Source organism: Camarhynchus parvulus, chromosome 21 (assembly GCF_901933205.1).
Source record: "Camarhynchus parvulus chromosome 21, STF_HiC, whole genome shotgun sequence".
NCBI classification, from domain to species: domain Eukaryota; kingdom Metazoa; phylum Chordata; class Aves; order Passeriformes; family Thraupidae; genus Camarhynchus; species Camarhynchus parvulus.
In genome coordinates, this window is record NC_044591.1 from 7,210,874 (window position 1) to 7,223,653 (window position 12,780).

The 12,780-nt window shown below is 50.8% G+C and overlaps 1 protein-coding gene across 1 annotated transcript in view; it reads left to right on the forward strand.

Moving 5' to 3' along the window:
• RERE (arginine-glutamic acid dipeptide repeats) overlaps window positions 1-12,780 on the forward strand; it is a 164,803-nt gene that overhangs the window by 86,891 nt on the left and 65,132 nt on the right. The window contains 2 exon segments of the mRNA XM_030963899.1: window positions 293-397; window positions 10,677-10,725. Of these exon segments, the coding sequence (XP_030819759.1) occupies window positions 293-397; window positions 10,677-10,725 (154 nt within the window).

Here is a 12,780-nt window from a genome sequence, read left to right on the forward strand (position 1 = left end):
CATTTCGAGCTGTTGTTTGTTGGGCTGGTGATATTTGGGCTGTGCTGGCTGGAGGAGAATTAATGAATGTTTGCAGAGCAGCATCTGAGCCACTGGGACTGCATCTCCTTCCCTTTGCACCGTGGGAAGAGCCCACACTTCTGTTAAAGGATTTTTGTATTTATGGTGTTTTGGACATTTATGAGAGCAGGGATGCCTGTGGCTTCTCCCCAGATTGCAGTGGCACTTAATTAAAGTAGCTGTTACTCAAGCTAGAATTCTAATGCCATTTTCTCCTTTTTCTTCCTTGCAGAGGGAAGTGCAACATCTCCCATTTCTCTGACATATTTGCTGCTAGAGAGTTCAAGGCACGAGTGGATTCATTTTTCTACATCCTGGGCTACAATCCAGAGACAAGGTAAGTGAAAATGGCTTTTAAACTCCACTTCACCACTGACCTGAGCTGCTGTTCACTCAAAGGTTGGACTCGATGATCCTGGAGGTCTTTCCCAACCTCAATTCTATGAAAATCACTCAGGGGAAGAAAGGTTCAAACCCAGCTGGGCTGGGAGGGATGCAAGGTAGAAGCTGCAGATTTCTGAGTGTGTGCTTATACAGGAAAAAAATAAGAGCAGAAAATAAAATTGTGCAGTGAGTCCTGATATCCAGGTGCATCTCTGGGTAAATAATGTGCTGCTTCTAAACAGATTCTTGGAAATATGGGAGTTTTGTAAAACTTGCAAACTTCAGCAGGAATCCTTGGCTGTCTTGTTGGCTGAATGTACACCCTTGAAAATACCTCTAAAAATCATTTGCATATTCTAGTCAGCAAAGTTGAAATTTTGACACTTCTAAGAAATCAAATGGAAAGTTTTTAAGTGTGGAAATTGCTGTTTTCATGTGTAAATGGTTGTCCAGGGTCCCTGTCAGGAATTCCTGGTTTATGCCTTGCTGCCTAGAACAAAGAGAGGCGCAGGAAGGATTTTTTTGGGATCAGTTCATACTTGAGGAAGGTGTGTCCATGCTCTTCAGTCTGCCTGGGGTTTGTTCAGCCAGCCTTGGGCAGCTCTGGAGGGAAAGCTCAGTCCAGGCTGTGGCTTGGTTGTTTTCTGCATTTGTGGGATTTTCTAGCACAGAAAATGCCCCACAAGTGCCAGCCTTGAGGAGTTTGCTGTTCAGGGGGTATTTCCATGAGTGAGAGATGAAGAATTTGGCTCAGGTCTGTGCCCACTGAAGGGAATTGTTCTTTGAACACAGTCAGCTGTGCTCCTTGATTTCCAGAGATATCCTGGACAAAAGTCTCATTTGAACTGGGGGTTAGATAAGCATGTAAATAATAAATATTTGACTTGTTCTGTAGTGGATTTATTGTTTCTAAAGCAGATCTGGATCTTTGTGCTCGGGGGCATTGCCATCCACTGAGTGCCTGCAGTTAGGAGGAGCTCCCTGAGTGGTGTTTATTATGAAATTGCCTATTAATGAGGCTTCCTTGCCTCACTCTGAGGTGTCCCAGGCTGTCTTGGTGGGCTGGACTGCTGAAACTCCCTCCCTCAGGCATCTCCCTGTCTCTGGCAATTCTTGGTGCTGAGCCCTGGGGATATCCCAAATTCAAACACCATGCCCCAAAATGCTTCTGGAACACCACTGCTGTCTTCTTCTGAGGGGTCCACGAGGCAAGGCTTGGGGAGGTTTTCATGGGGAGGTTTTCATGGGGAGGTTTTCATGGGGAGGTTTTCATGGGGAGGTTTTCATGGGGAGGTTTTCATGGGGAGGTTTTCCTGGATGAGGTTTTTATGGGGAGGTTTTCATGGGTGAGGGTTTCCTGGATGGGGTTTTCATGGATGAGGTTTTAATTGATAAGGTTTTCATTGGTGGGGTTTTCCTGGATGGGGTGTTCCTGGTGAGGTTTTTGTGGATGAGGATTTTGTGGTGCCCCTCTCTGATGTTCAGCATCCTCCCTGACCCCCGCGCTTGTCACTGTGCTGCAGTTTGGGGTTGGAGTGTTGGTATTGGTGCCTAAGGGATGATTTCTCCTGCGAAATAGCATTTTTGGTGCTGTCTGGGTGGTTTTAAACCCACTGTCTGGGCAGAGGTAGCTGTTAATTCTTCCAGCTCTCAGAGGATGACTGAGCTGAAAGGATCAATGAAAGGACAGAGCAGAGCACTTAGCGATCAGCTAATTACTCCAATTAGCCAGCTCTGCAAGGTCGCTTTTTCTTCATTTGGTTGCAGCCAGGTTTCTTTTTGTAGCTCAGGCGTGTATTTTGTGTTGGAGTGGGGGAGGTTCAGAGAGAGGAGCCGCAGGGAGGTTGTTGGTGATTTTTGAGCTGTGTTTTGGTGCACGTGGCGCTCTGTGAGTTTCTGCTGCCGCATTTCCTCTGCTGTGGGAAGTGAAAGTGTTTGGGGCACATTTCAGGGCAGGCTCTGGGGGTTTGTCAGTTCCATCTTCCCCTTGCTCTGCTTTCCTAAGGAGGTGTTTTGGTTCCATGGAGGGTGAGAAACACCCCTGGTTGTGTGAAATTGTTGTGATAAAGGCTCTGAAGGCTCCAGTGTGGGGTGGCACCCCAACAATCCCGAGCTGGGCACTGTGTGTAAGGGGATTTCTGCCTGAGACACTCTGGGCTCACCATGGGAGGCTCAGAAACTTCTGCAGCTCTCTCAGATGCAGCTCAGCATGTTTGGGATCTATTTCAGTGTGTTTATATGTTTGCAAAGAAGCTATTTCTGTGTGTTTGTATTTGCAAAATAAGTTGGAAAAAACCCCAGACTGCAGAAACATCCCCAGCACTGGCGGGGATATGTAGGACGAGGCCCTTTCGTTGTTGGAGGACGCAGAGCTCCAGGAAGGGTTGTTTTGTCCTTTCTGAGCTGTTTGAAACTTGTGATACACAAGGAAATTGTGTATCCATCTCTGCTACAATGAACATTCCTCACTGGATTGTTACAAAAAAAAAAAAAAAAGGATTTTTCTGGGGCCTGATCTGTTTTGCTTACTCTGTCTTTCAAAATAGAATATTTGGGGAACTTTTTATCCTTCTTTAGCCTCATGGTAGATGGAGGCATCTCAGAAACTGGAAAACAGAGGGATGTGTCCCAACTAAAGCTCTGTGTGCTGGAGGGGGAGGGATGTTGCCTTCACATAAATGGGTACCCAAGAGCATATAAATAGGGTCAGAGATGCAGGCTGCTGCAGGAGGTTCAGGCAGGGAGAATCAAGCCTGGCTCCTTGGGTGCCAAAGAATAATATTCCTTAAATGGGAGAAGAATATTCCTTAAATGGGAGACTACTATGTGCCTCGCAGATCCCGGCTGTATTTACCAGTGGATCCCTGGCTCTGTTCCCAGATCCCCTCTGCATTTATTGGCAGATCCCCTCTGCATTTATCAGCGGATCCTGGCTGTATTTATTCATGGATCCCCGGCTGTATCAGCGGATCCCTGAATGTATTTATTCACAGATCCCTGCTGTATTTATTCACAGATCCCTGCTGTATTTATCAGCGGATCCCTGGCTGTATTTATTTCTAGATCCCCACTGTATTTTTTCACAGATCCCTGCTGTATTTATTTACAGATCCCCGCTGTATTTATTTCTAGATCCCTGCTGTATTTCTCAGCAAATCCCCGGCTGTTTTTACGGATCCCTGGCTGTATTTATCAGCGGATCCCCGGCTATATTTATTTATAGATCCCCGCTGTATTTTCTCAGCAGATCCCTGGCTGTATTTACAGATCCCCACTGTATTTATCCGCGGATCCCCGGCTGTATTTCCAGATCCCCTTTGTATTTATTCACGGATCCCTGCTGTATTTACGGATCCCCGCTGTATTAATTCACGGATCCCCGGCTGTTTTGCGGATCCCCGCTGTATTTATTCACGGATCCCGGCTGTATTTGTCAGCAGATCCCCGCTGTATTTACGGATCCCCGCTGTATTTATTCACCCGCTGTATTACGGACCCCGCCGTAGTCGCTGCCGGAGCAGCGGGGGCGTGCGGAGCCGTTCCGGAGGGAGGAGGAGGAGGAGGAAGGAGGGAGGAGGATGAGGGAGGGAGGGAGGGTCACAGCACATGCTCAGTGCCGCCGGTCCGAGGGCGAAGTTTGTGCGTTCTGCGTGCGGGCTTAGGTCACAGCACAAGCTCAGTGCAGGCTCGGCAGCTCGGGCAGCCCGCATGTGCCTCCATTTTGAGCTGCGAGAGGGCAAAAGGCGCAGCTCGGGCCGGGAGCGGCGGGCTCAGCGATCCAGGCCGGCCCCGGGCGCCTGGCACAGCCATGGACGATCCCCTCGGGCCCTGCAGGTAGGCAGCAGCACCCCGGGCACTGCCGCTGCTCCCCGCGGGGCTGGGGCATCGCCCCGGCGCTCCTGCCAGCGCGGCAGCGGGCACTGCCGGGGGCACGGCGGGCACCGGCGGCTCTGCGGGGTCTGCGGGCTCCAGGGCAGCCGTGGGCATGCAGCCGTGGGCATGCAGCCGTGGGCATGCAGCTGTGGGCATGCAGCCGTGGGCACTGCAGCGCCCTGCAGCTCAGGGATGCTGTGACAGGGGGAGGATGCAGCAGGATGGGGCCTACAGGATGGGTGGTACCTGCTGATGGAGGGCACTGAGCCTGGCACTGAGCCTGGCACCGTCCAGGTGAGAGAGAGGAGCAGGAGCTGCTGTGGCTGTGCTGGCCTGTCTTGCCCGTGCAGGTGGCACTGGTGCATCTGAATGGCAGCAGCTGTGCGGGACAGCATCACTGCCCTGTGCAGGACAGCCGCTCAGGGCAGTTGTGCAACACTGCAGCTCAGGGCAGCAGCTCGGGGCAGCTGTGCAGCACCACAAGGCTCAGAAGGCACGGGGTCAGGCTGATGGGATGAAGGGCAGGGCTCTGGTCCCTGTGGGACAGCCAGCAGTGTCACTCTGGATGGAGATGGGGGTGAGGGGACCTGGGGCTGTGCTCGGGTCACACCTGTGTGTGTGTGCTCTCATTGCCAGGGTCTGTCCCTGTGCCTGGCCTGCCCTGCCCTGCAGGACTCAGGACCTTGTTCTGGAGCTGGGCAGGCTTTGGGTGGAAAGGGGGCAGGGCTGTGAGTGCTGCTCACAGTGACACCTGGGAGCTGGGGGTGGCCCTTAGCCCTGCACACGTTGTCACTCACCTGGCAGGGGCTGCTCACCTGGGCACAGAGGGACACACAAGGGGAGCAGCTTCAGACTAACAGAGCAGAGACTGGGATGAGAAGAGAGGAAGAAATTCCTCCCTGGCAGGGTGGGCAGGCCCTGGCACAGGGTGCCCAGAGCAGCTGTGGCTGCCCCTGGATCCCTGGCAGTGCCCAAGGCCAGACTGGACACTGGGGCTGGGAGCACCTGGGACAGTGGGAGGTGTCCCTGCCATGGCAGGGGTGGCACTGGATGGGGTTTAAGGTCCCTTTCCCTTCCAACCCAACTCAGTTTGTGATTCTTGTCAGAAGCTGAGGAATGAGCGATGGATAAACCTGCAGAATCCTGCCCATGTCAGTGCCATGTCCATGTCTGTGTCCTGCCCCAAGTGTCATTGCTGTAACCATCTCCTTTTGTACCTGCAGAGCATAAAAAAACCAAGAACACCTCTTTGATGTGGATCACTTTGGCCATTGGCTGAGCAAAGTCCTGCTAATGATGACAGAGCTCAGCCTGGCAGGATCTCCTCATGGTTCAGAGAGGAGTCTCCATAGGCCTGAGCTTTGGACACATTCTTATTCCTAATAAAGGAGCTCCCCGAGTGTGTGCAGGCATCCAGCAGTGCTCTGCAGGAACACAGGGATGTGGCAGCTTGTGTCCTTAGCACTGGTTTTAAATGTTCCCTTCTGGACAGAAGAGAAGGGCTTGGGCAGCCAGGTCATCAGCAAGCAGCTCCTCAGGTTTGTGTGAATTGGGTTTAAAAAATAAAACCAAACAACAGAACCAGAAACCCAACCCCCCTGCTCCCCCCTGCTCTGAGCTGCCCTGGCAGTGCAGCTGGGCTCCTGCAGCCATTCCCTCCCCAGGCACAGCTTTGTCCTGGCTGCGTGCCCAGCAGGTGCTCCCAGCTCAGGCACTGCTGCTAGGTGGTCTGGGGAGGTAGTGCCACTCCAAACAGCTGTTAGAAATTGCTGATATATCCTGGGAAGTGCTTCAATATTGTCCTTTGGATGAAGAATAGTCTCTTCCCTTTGTTCTGCCTTCATTTCAGTTTTTTTTCCAGGCATAAATCAGCAGGATTACCTCTTTCCCCTTCCTTCCAGTTCCTTAGGATGTAATTTGTTTTAATTAGAGCTTGTTTCCAGGTGGAACTAGGGATACCTCCCAGCTCCTTTCATGCCTCCCATTCTTCATGCTTATCACCTGTGACACCTGTGAGCTGCTGCCTGTGCCCTGTGTGCTGCTCAGGGAGCTGCAGGGTTGTGTTCTCAGGCAGGTTCAGAGCCCAGGGTTCATCACTGCCCCTGGTCTGATGGAGCTTCATGGAGAAGGTCCCACAGGAGTGGGGCTGTGCTGCTGCTGGGGAGCCCAGGCTGGTTCAACAGTGAGTATTTGGCAGTATGGGGAGTGCAAAGGCACTGCCTGGCCATTTCAGGAACTGTTCAGGACAAACTCTTCAGCAGCACCAGTCCATGCTGAGCTCATTTACACATCACTCCCCAGTGCCAATGCTGCTGGTAAACAGCACCCTGGTTCTGTTAAATAACATGGGAGCACATAAAAAACCTTTGCATTGTGCAGTGGTTCCCAGTCATTCATTTATGTGAACTTGTGATCAGAATGCAAAAAGGTGTCTGCCTTGTCTGGAGGTGAGCAGGTGTCAGAGAGGTGCCCCATGGCACCTGCCAGCCAAACATTCCTCTCCCAGGTAATTCCTGGGTGGAGAGAACATTTCCTTCCTTTGGCTGAACTTGGCTGAATTTCTGTCACCTCCATCCAGCTCTGGGTAGGGGACAGCACTGAGGACTCTCTGTGGCTTTTTTTTCCCTCCTCCTCTATAAACATGACGAAAGAACAACTTGATGTTGAAAAAGCTTTTCCTGTGTGTCTCTCTGAGCAAGTGCTTCCTGCTGGCAGCAGCACAGGGTGCAGAGCAGCCTCGGTCCTGCCCTGCAGCAGGGGCAGGCTGGGGCTCGCTCTGCAGCGCAGGAGCTGGGACACGTCTGCTCCTTGCTGCTCGGGGGGAGCAGGCACTCCGAGCCTTCCTTGCAAGCTCATCTGCTGAAATACAGCTTGGATTTTTCACCCAGAAGACAAAATTGCTTCTGCTTTTTTTTTTTTTCCTTTTTTCTTTTTTAAAATTATTGCAACGCACAGTTACAACAGGTTTGAAATGAAGCTTAAGCATACAAGGGGCAAGGATATTTTCTGAGCATGAGGATACTATTTCTGTAAAATGAAATTTAAAATCTTGCTTTAAAGATGACGGTTTAGGACACGGGTGAATTCAGAGACTTGTTCCTCTGAGGTATTTAACTCAGGCTTGAGGCAGTTGTGGGGTTTTTTGGTTAAAGGTTCTGCAGCCTGAACGTGTTTGTCCGTGTTGTATTTTGGAGTGTGCAGTGTTTGAACATGACATAAGATAATTTTGGGTTAAAATTACAGATCCCCTTGGCTCAGTTTCCTGCCTCCCAACAGTGACCATAAACAGATGCTCTTGGCTGCAGTGCCAGTCACTCTCAGCCCTGATAAACTGCTTTTTAATCTGCTCAAGTTGGAGTGGAGTCATTTTGTTCTCCCCCATTTTGTCCCTCTAAGATGGAACAAAATGATCCTTGCCAGATGTTTTTAGAGCTCCCTCTTAAGAGCAGGGGTCTTTCATCTTGGGTATTGGACTATTTGAATGAAAGGATTGTTTTTAAAAGAGCCTTTTCTTGGGAGTTTCTATTAATGTTGCAGAAATTACAAGTATCTAGGAGTTGCTTTGCTGTGTCCCACTCTCAGTGGATGTAACTGATTGTCTGGCCATTAATAATGGCTGGTTAGTCAGTGCCCAGTGTGGGACTGCAGTTGATAATTATTCTATAACACATGTATCTAACATGGGCCTGCTTTATTCAGTAAAGCCACTGGTGTTGATACCAGGCCTGATACAGAACCCCAAATCTCCTGAGATTCATTGTTCAGTGCTGCAGTTTGTTATTGCCCATTAAAAACAAACATACAGCCCAACCCTCGATAGCATGGCCTTAAGATGTGCCTTTCTTCTTTTAATCTTTGCCTATATAGAAATAATGACCTTTTCCTGCTGGTTTTGGACACCTCCTCAGATGTTTGACAGGAGGTTTGTGGTTGGTTTAAAAACCTCCTTCTGTTGAAGCATCCCTATAATTTAATTTGGGATCACCTCAGTGTGCAGAGTCAGGGAGGGATGCCCGGGGTGGTTCTGTGGGTGGCACAGAATGCTGTCCTGTGTGTGATGTGGGGCTCTGGTTTGCCTTTGGGGTTTGTTTGGGTTGTTTTTAACTGAATGGCAGCCCTGAGTTATCTCTGGGGCTGGAGCTGTAGCTGGCTGGCAGAGGATGGCAGAGAGCCCAGGGGAGAGCACTGAGGGCAGGGTGGCCACAGCAGCACAGATAAACCCAGGCGGCTGCAGAGGGTGAAAAATGTGCATTTCCTGCAGGCAGGTCTGCTGCTGAGCTCTGGCAGTGGAAAGGGAAAGGTGAAAGGAGCAGCAGCACTGCTGAGCTCCCACCTTGCAGGTGATCCCTGGCCCTGCAGGGCATCCAGCCCCAGTGTTCGCAGCAGAAATCTGCCTGGGACTGGCACCAGGGACAGGGCTGTGCCCAAGCCCCCAGGCCCTTCTGCCATGGCCCCAGCCTGGGGAGAGCTGTGCTCTGAGTTGCCAGCCCTGCCTCCTGCCCAGTTCTGGGCGTTCTGGAGCAGAACCCTGAGCCCAGCTGCTCCCCAGAGCTGTTCTGCTGTGCTCTGGGCACCTCTGGTGGCCTTGTCCCAGTCCTTGGTGGCACTGTGTCCATGGACAGGGCTGCCAGCTGTGCCAGCCTTGGGAAGCTGGTGAGTGGTGGGGACAAGGCAGGTGACAAACAGAGAATGAAGATGGTTTCTGTGTTGGGAATTGTCAGGCTCTGCTGTGCCAGCCTTGGGTGACTGCTCAGTGGTGGGGACAACAAGGCAGGTGACAAACAGAGAACGAAGCTCATTTCTGTGCTGGGAATCGTGCAGGCTCTGCAGTGCCAGCTTCCTCCCTCTCTCCTTCCCAGGGTGGGAGAGGAGAGCTGTGCCCCAGGCTGTGCTCACCTGATCTGCCCTCAGTGCCCTGCAGGCTGCCCTGGTGCTTCAGGAGGGGCAGCACAAGGGGCCAAGGGAAGCTGGCCCTGCTCCCTGCCCTGCTGGGCTCTGGGCACTGCCCTGGGCACCAGGGCTGCTGCTTGCCCTGCTCCCCTCCTGCCTCTTTGATATTCCAGCTCTGGCTCCCAGCTCCTTTCTGACCAGCCCCTGTTTACTTTGCAGAACACAACGTTGCCATGGCAACAGGTTACTTTTCAAAGGGAACATCTTGTCATTATATTTAATCCACTGCAGCTGAGGAGGACTGAAATATTAAGTTGTTGTTGCTATGGATACTGCTTTGTTACAGCAGTTCCTTTTGTGTCACATTTCATATCCAGCGTTGGCTCCTTTTTTCCCTTTCCCATGGAATAAACAAGGGTGCCATTCCATTCTCATTGTAATTGCCCTCACCAATATGATTTAGCTCCAAATCTGCACTGCATTTTAGTTTCCATAGCGAGAATTTTCCTCTCCATTTGAAAGCCATGGCTGGGGCTGTGGGAGCAGCAGGAATCACAGAGCAGATCCTGTGTCCTTGAGCAGCCAGGGGCTCTGTGCCCTGTTAAATTCCAGGGGGATGTGGAGCAGCTCAGCCCAGCCCCTCGAGGTGGGGATGCTCCCAGGAAATGGGGATTGGTGGTGGAAGGACACACAGAAATATTTCTGGCCATGCTTCATGAGGAGTGGCTGGAGAGCCCCACTGGGTTCCCACGGAGGGAGCTGGGGGCAGAAATCCCACCCCAAACTTTGATTTGAACTTTGCAATGGTCCAGCCTTGGTTCTTAAAGGTCTGTTTGTCATATTGAGTGTGGTGCAGCTGAAGAAATGGGGAGCTGGGGGATGTTTGGTTCCTCCTGTCCGAGCTGAAACCAGCCCTGGGCTCAGGGTGGGCACAAACCCTGCACAAGAACACTGAGAGCAGGCGTGTGCATGGCCTTAAAATGAATTCTGGGAGGGAAGGAAGAGCATCAGCATTTTCTGTTGTCAGCTTCCCCTCTGCTCCTCACAGGGAAGGATTCTGACACCTTGTAGTAACCTGGTATTTAATGCATGACTTTGTAAATAGAAAATCGATTTCCTACTTCAGTCATTTCCTTGCATAGCCTGAAAACAAAGAAAACAGTGGCAGGTTGTCCTGCAAAAATATGCATTGGGGGAAGACATGTTGACGTGTTCTGGTTGTTTTCTGAGGCTTTTGGCTCCTGTTTGGAGTGGATTTGCTTCCTGGGGGTGGCACTGTCCCACAGGTGGAAGGGTGACCTGCCCAGGCTGCTCAGCACACCTGAGCACATCCCCTCCTGTTCTCTCAGTGATGTTTTATTTCTGCTCCTGCTCCATTTGCACTGGAAATGCAGTGACAAAAAAGAGTATCACCCTGAATTTCATTGATTGCAATTCTTTCTCATTGCTGTTTTTCCTTTGTACCTTAGGAGGCTAAACAGTACCCAAGGTGAAATCAGAGTGGGACCCAGCCACCAGGTAAGGGCTTTGTTTGTGTTCAGTGTCCAGAGGTGCTCTGGCCTCTCGATGTGTGCAGTTGTTTACAATTGCTGTGTTCAGACACGGGGAGGGATTTTAGATCATCTTTAGGTGACTCACTCCAGTGAGTTCCTCAGCCCTCCTCAGCTCAGTCTCTGAGATTTTTCTGTGTCAGGTGTTGATATGTTCATGATTTTCTGCAGCAGAAGTGCTGTTGGGTTAATTCTTGAGTAAGATTGAGGGAATGTGAGTAACTGCTGGAAGTTAAAGAAGTGCTTTAAGTCATTGGGATTGTTAATACAGAAATGGAGGGAGCTGCTGAGTGAGTTCACACACTGGGAAGCAGAATAAGGTTAAGACTCTAGATGTTCCTGGTATGTTAATTCTAATTTGAGAGAAATCCTTCATAAGCATTGGAAATAATCTGTTCTTAAAGAGTATTAACATACAGCTTGCTGTGGTTCATAGGGCCAGATCTGTCCCTGGCAGCTGGGGCCTCTCCTTCTCCTGAGGAATTGACTTTGTAGTGTCCAAGTGCTGGAGTTTTGCATCCAAGTGATGAATATTCATTCAGACTCTCTTAAAAATCCTGTTTGAGAACTAGTGAAAGTAAATATTTATGGAACCTGATGTCACATTCTTGAGGATGTTTTGCCTTCAGAGGAAAAAAGTCCTTGGCAATTAAACCTGTAGTGTTCTTTTCAGTAGTCATAACAAGAGTACTGTAAATGATACCTTCAAAACAACTTTCATCTCAAATTGTCATCTAATATTTTGGCAGGCATTAGTCACCCTGCTCTGAGGTGTAATTACCACGTGCATTTATGGATGGGGAAGAAAAAGGAGGAAGAAGGTCCATGGATTTAGAATACTGTTAATTCTTGCTTGAGACTTCCATTGTTCCCTCCCTCATCCTTGGTTCTGACAAATCAGCACTGACACCCCTCAGAGAGCAGCAGAATGCAGAGCCTGAGCTCCCAGCAGGCTCTGGAGCCCTCCTTGTCCCTCAGCTGTGCCCAGGACAGGTTCAGAGGAGTTGGGTTGGGCTTTACTCAGTGCTCTGATCCCCCACACTCCTGCCTGTGTGCCCACAGCAGCAGGGACACGAGAGGAGATGGATGTTGTGTAGGATTGCAGGGGTCTGAGAATTCACCTCCCTCCTTTGGGTGTGCTCCTGGGACAGCCAGGGGGGTTTGGGTGCCCCTGGGACAGCCAGGGGGGTTTGGGTGCCCCTGGGACAGCCAGGGGGGTTTGGGGTGCCCAGCCCTGGAGGTGGCACTCAGTGCTCTGGGCTGGGGACAAGGTGGCCACAGGTCACAGCTTGGTTATCTTGGAGATCTCCTGCAGCCTCAGTGATGCTGTGAGGAGGAGGAAGCTGCTCCTGGGGTATAATTGAGCGCATGGCAAGGGTACAGGAGGCTGAGCCTGGGCTGCTGCAGCCCCTGCTTGCTGGAGTGCCTCTCTCAGAAATCCCAGCGCTGCCTTAGCCCCAGCCAGAAGAGAACTTCAATGACATCCCCGTTTTCCCAGGCAAGAAGTAAAATAAAGTACAGATTAAAGAGCAGAACATGAAAGACATCTGAACCTGTGACTTGTAATTACTGGTTATGTATAAATGTTGCCTCTCAAATACGTTTAGCGTTGTGAGCATAGGAGGTAATTATAGGGCTTAAAAGCTGTTTCTGAAGAGGCTCTCAGCTATCTCATCTCGGAGCAGGAGATGACTAAAGATGCTAATTGGGTCTCTGGATAGAGTGTAATACTTATTTAGAGGCAGTGTTCATTTTGCTGAGCTGTCTCCCTTTCAGGAAATGTCTTTGTTTCCCTTCAGAGTTCCAGTGATTTACCGAGCATTTCATTTTAAACTTGGTGTCAGATCTGTGGGGTTTCTTGCTGATTTCAAATGGGACCCATCTGGTAGCTGCCTCCCTCCATGTGTGTTCTGGGAGGGTTTCAGGCAGGCAGGCAGCAGCTGGATCAGCATCCCTGTGACAATGCAGCTGCTGTGGCTGAGGGGAGTTGTCCAGCAGCTCTGGAGCTCCAAAGCAGGGGCTG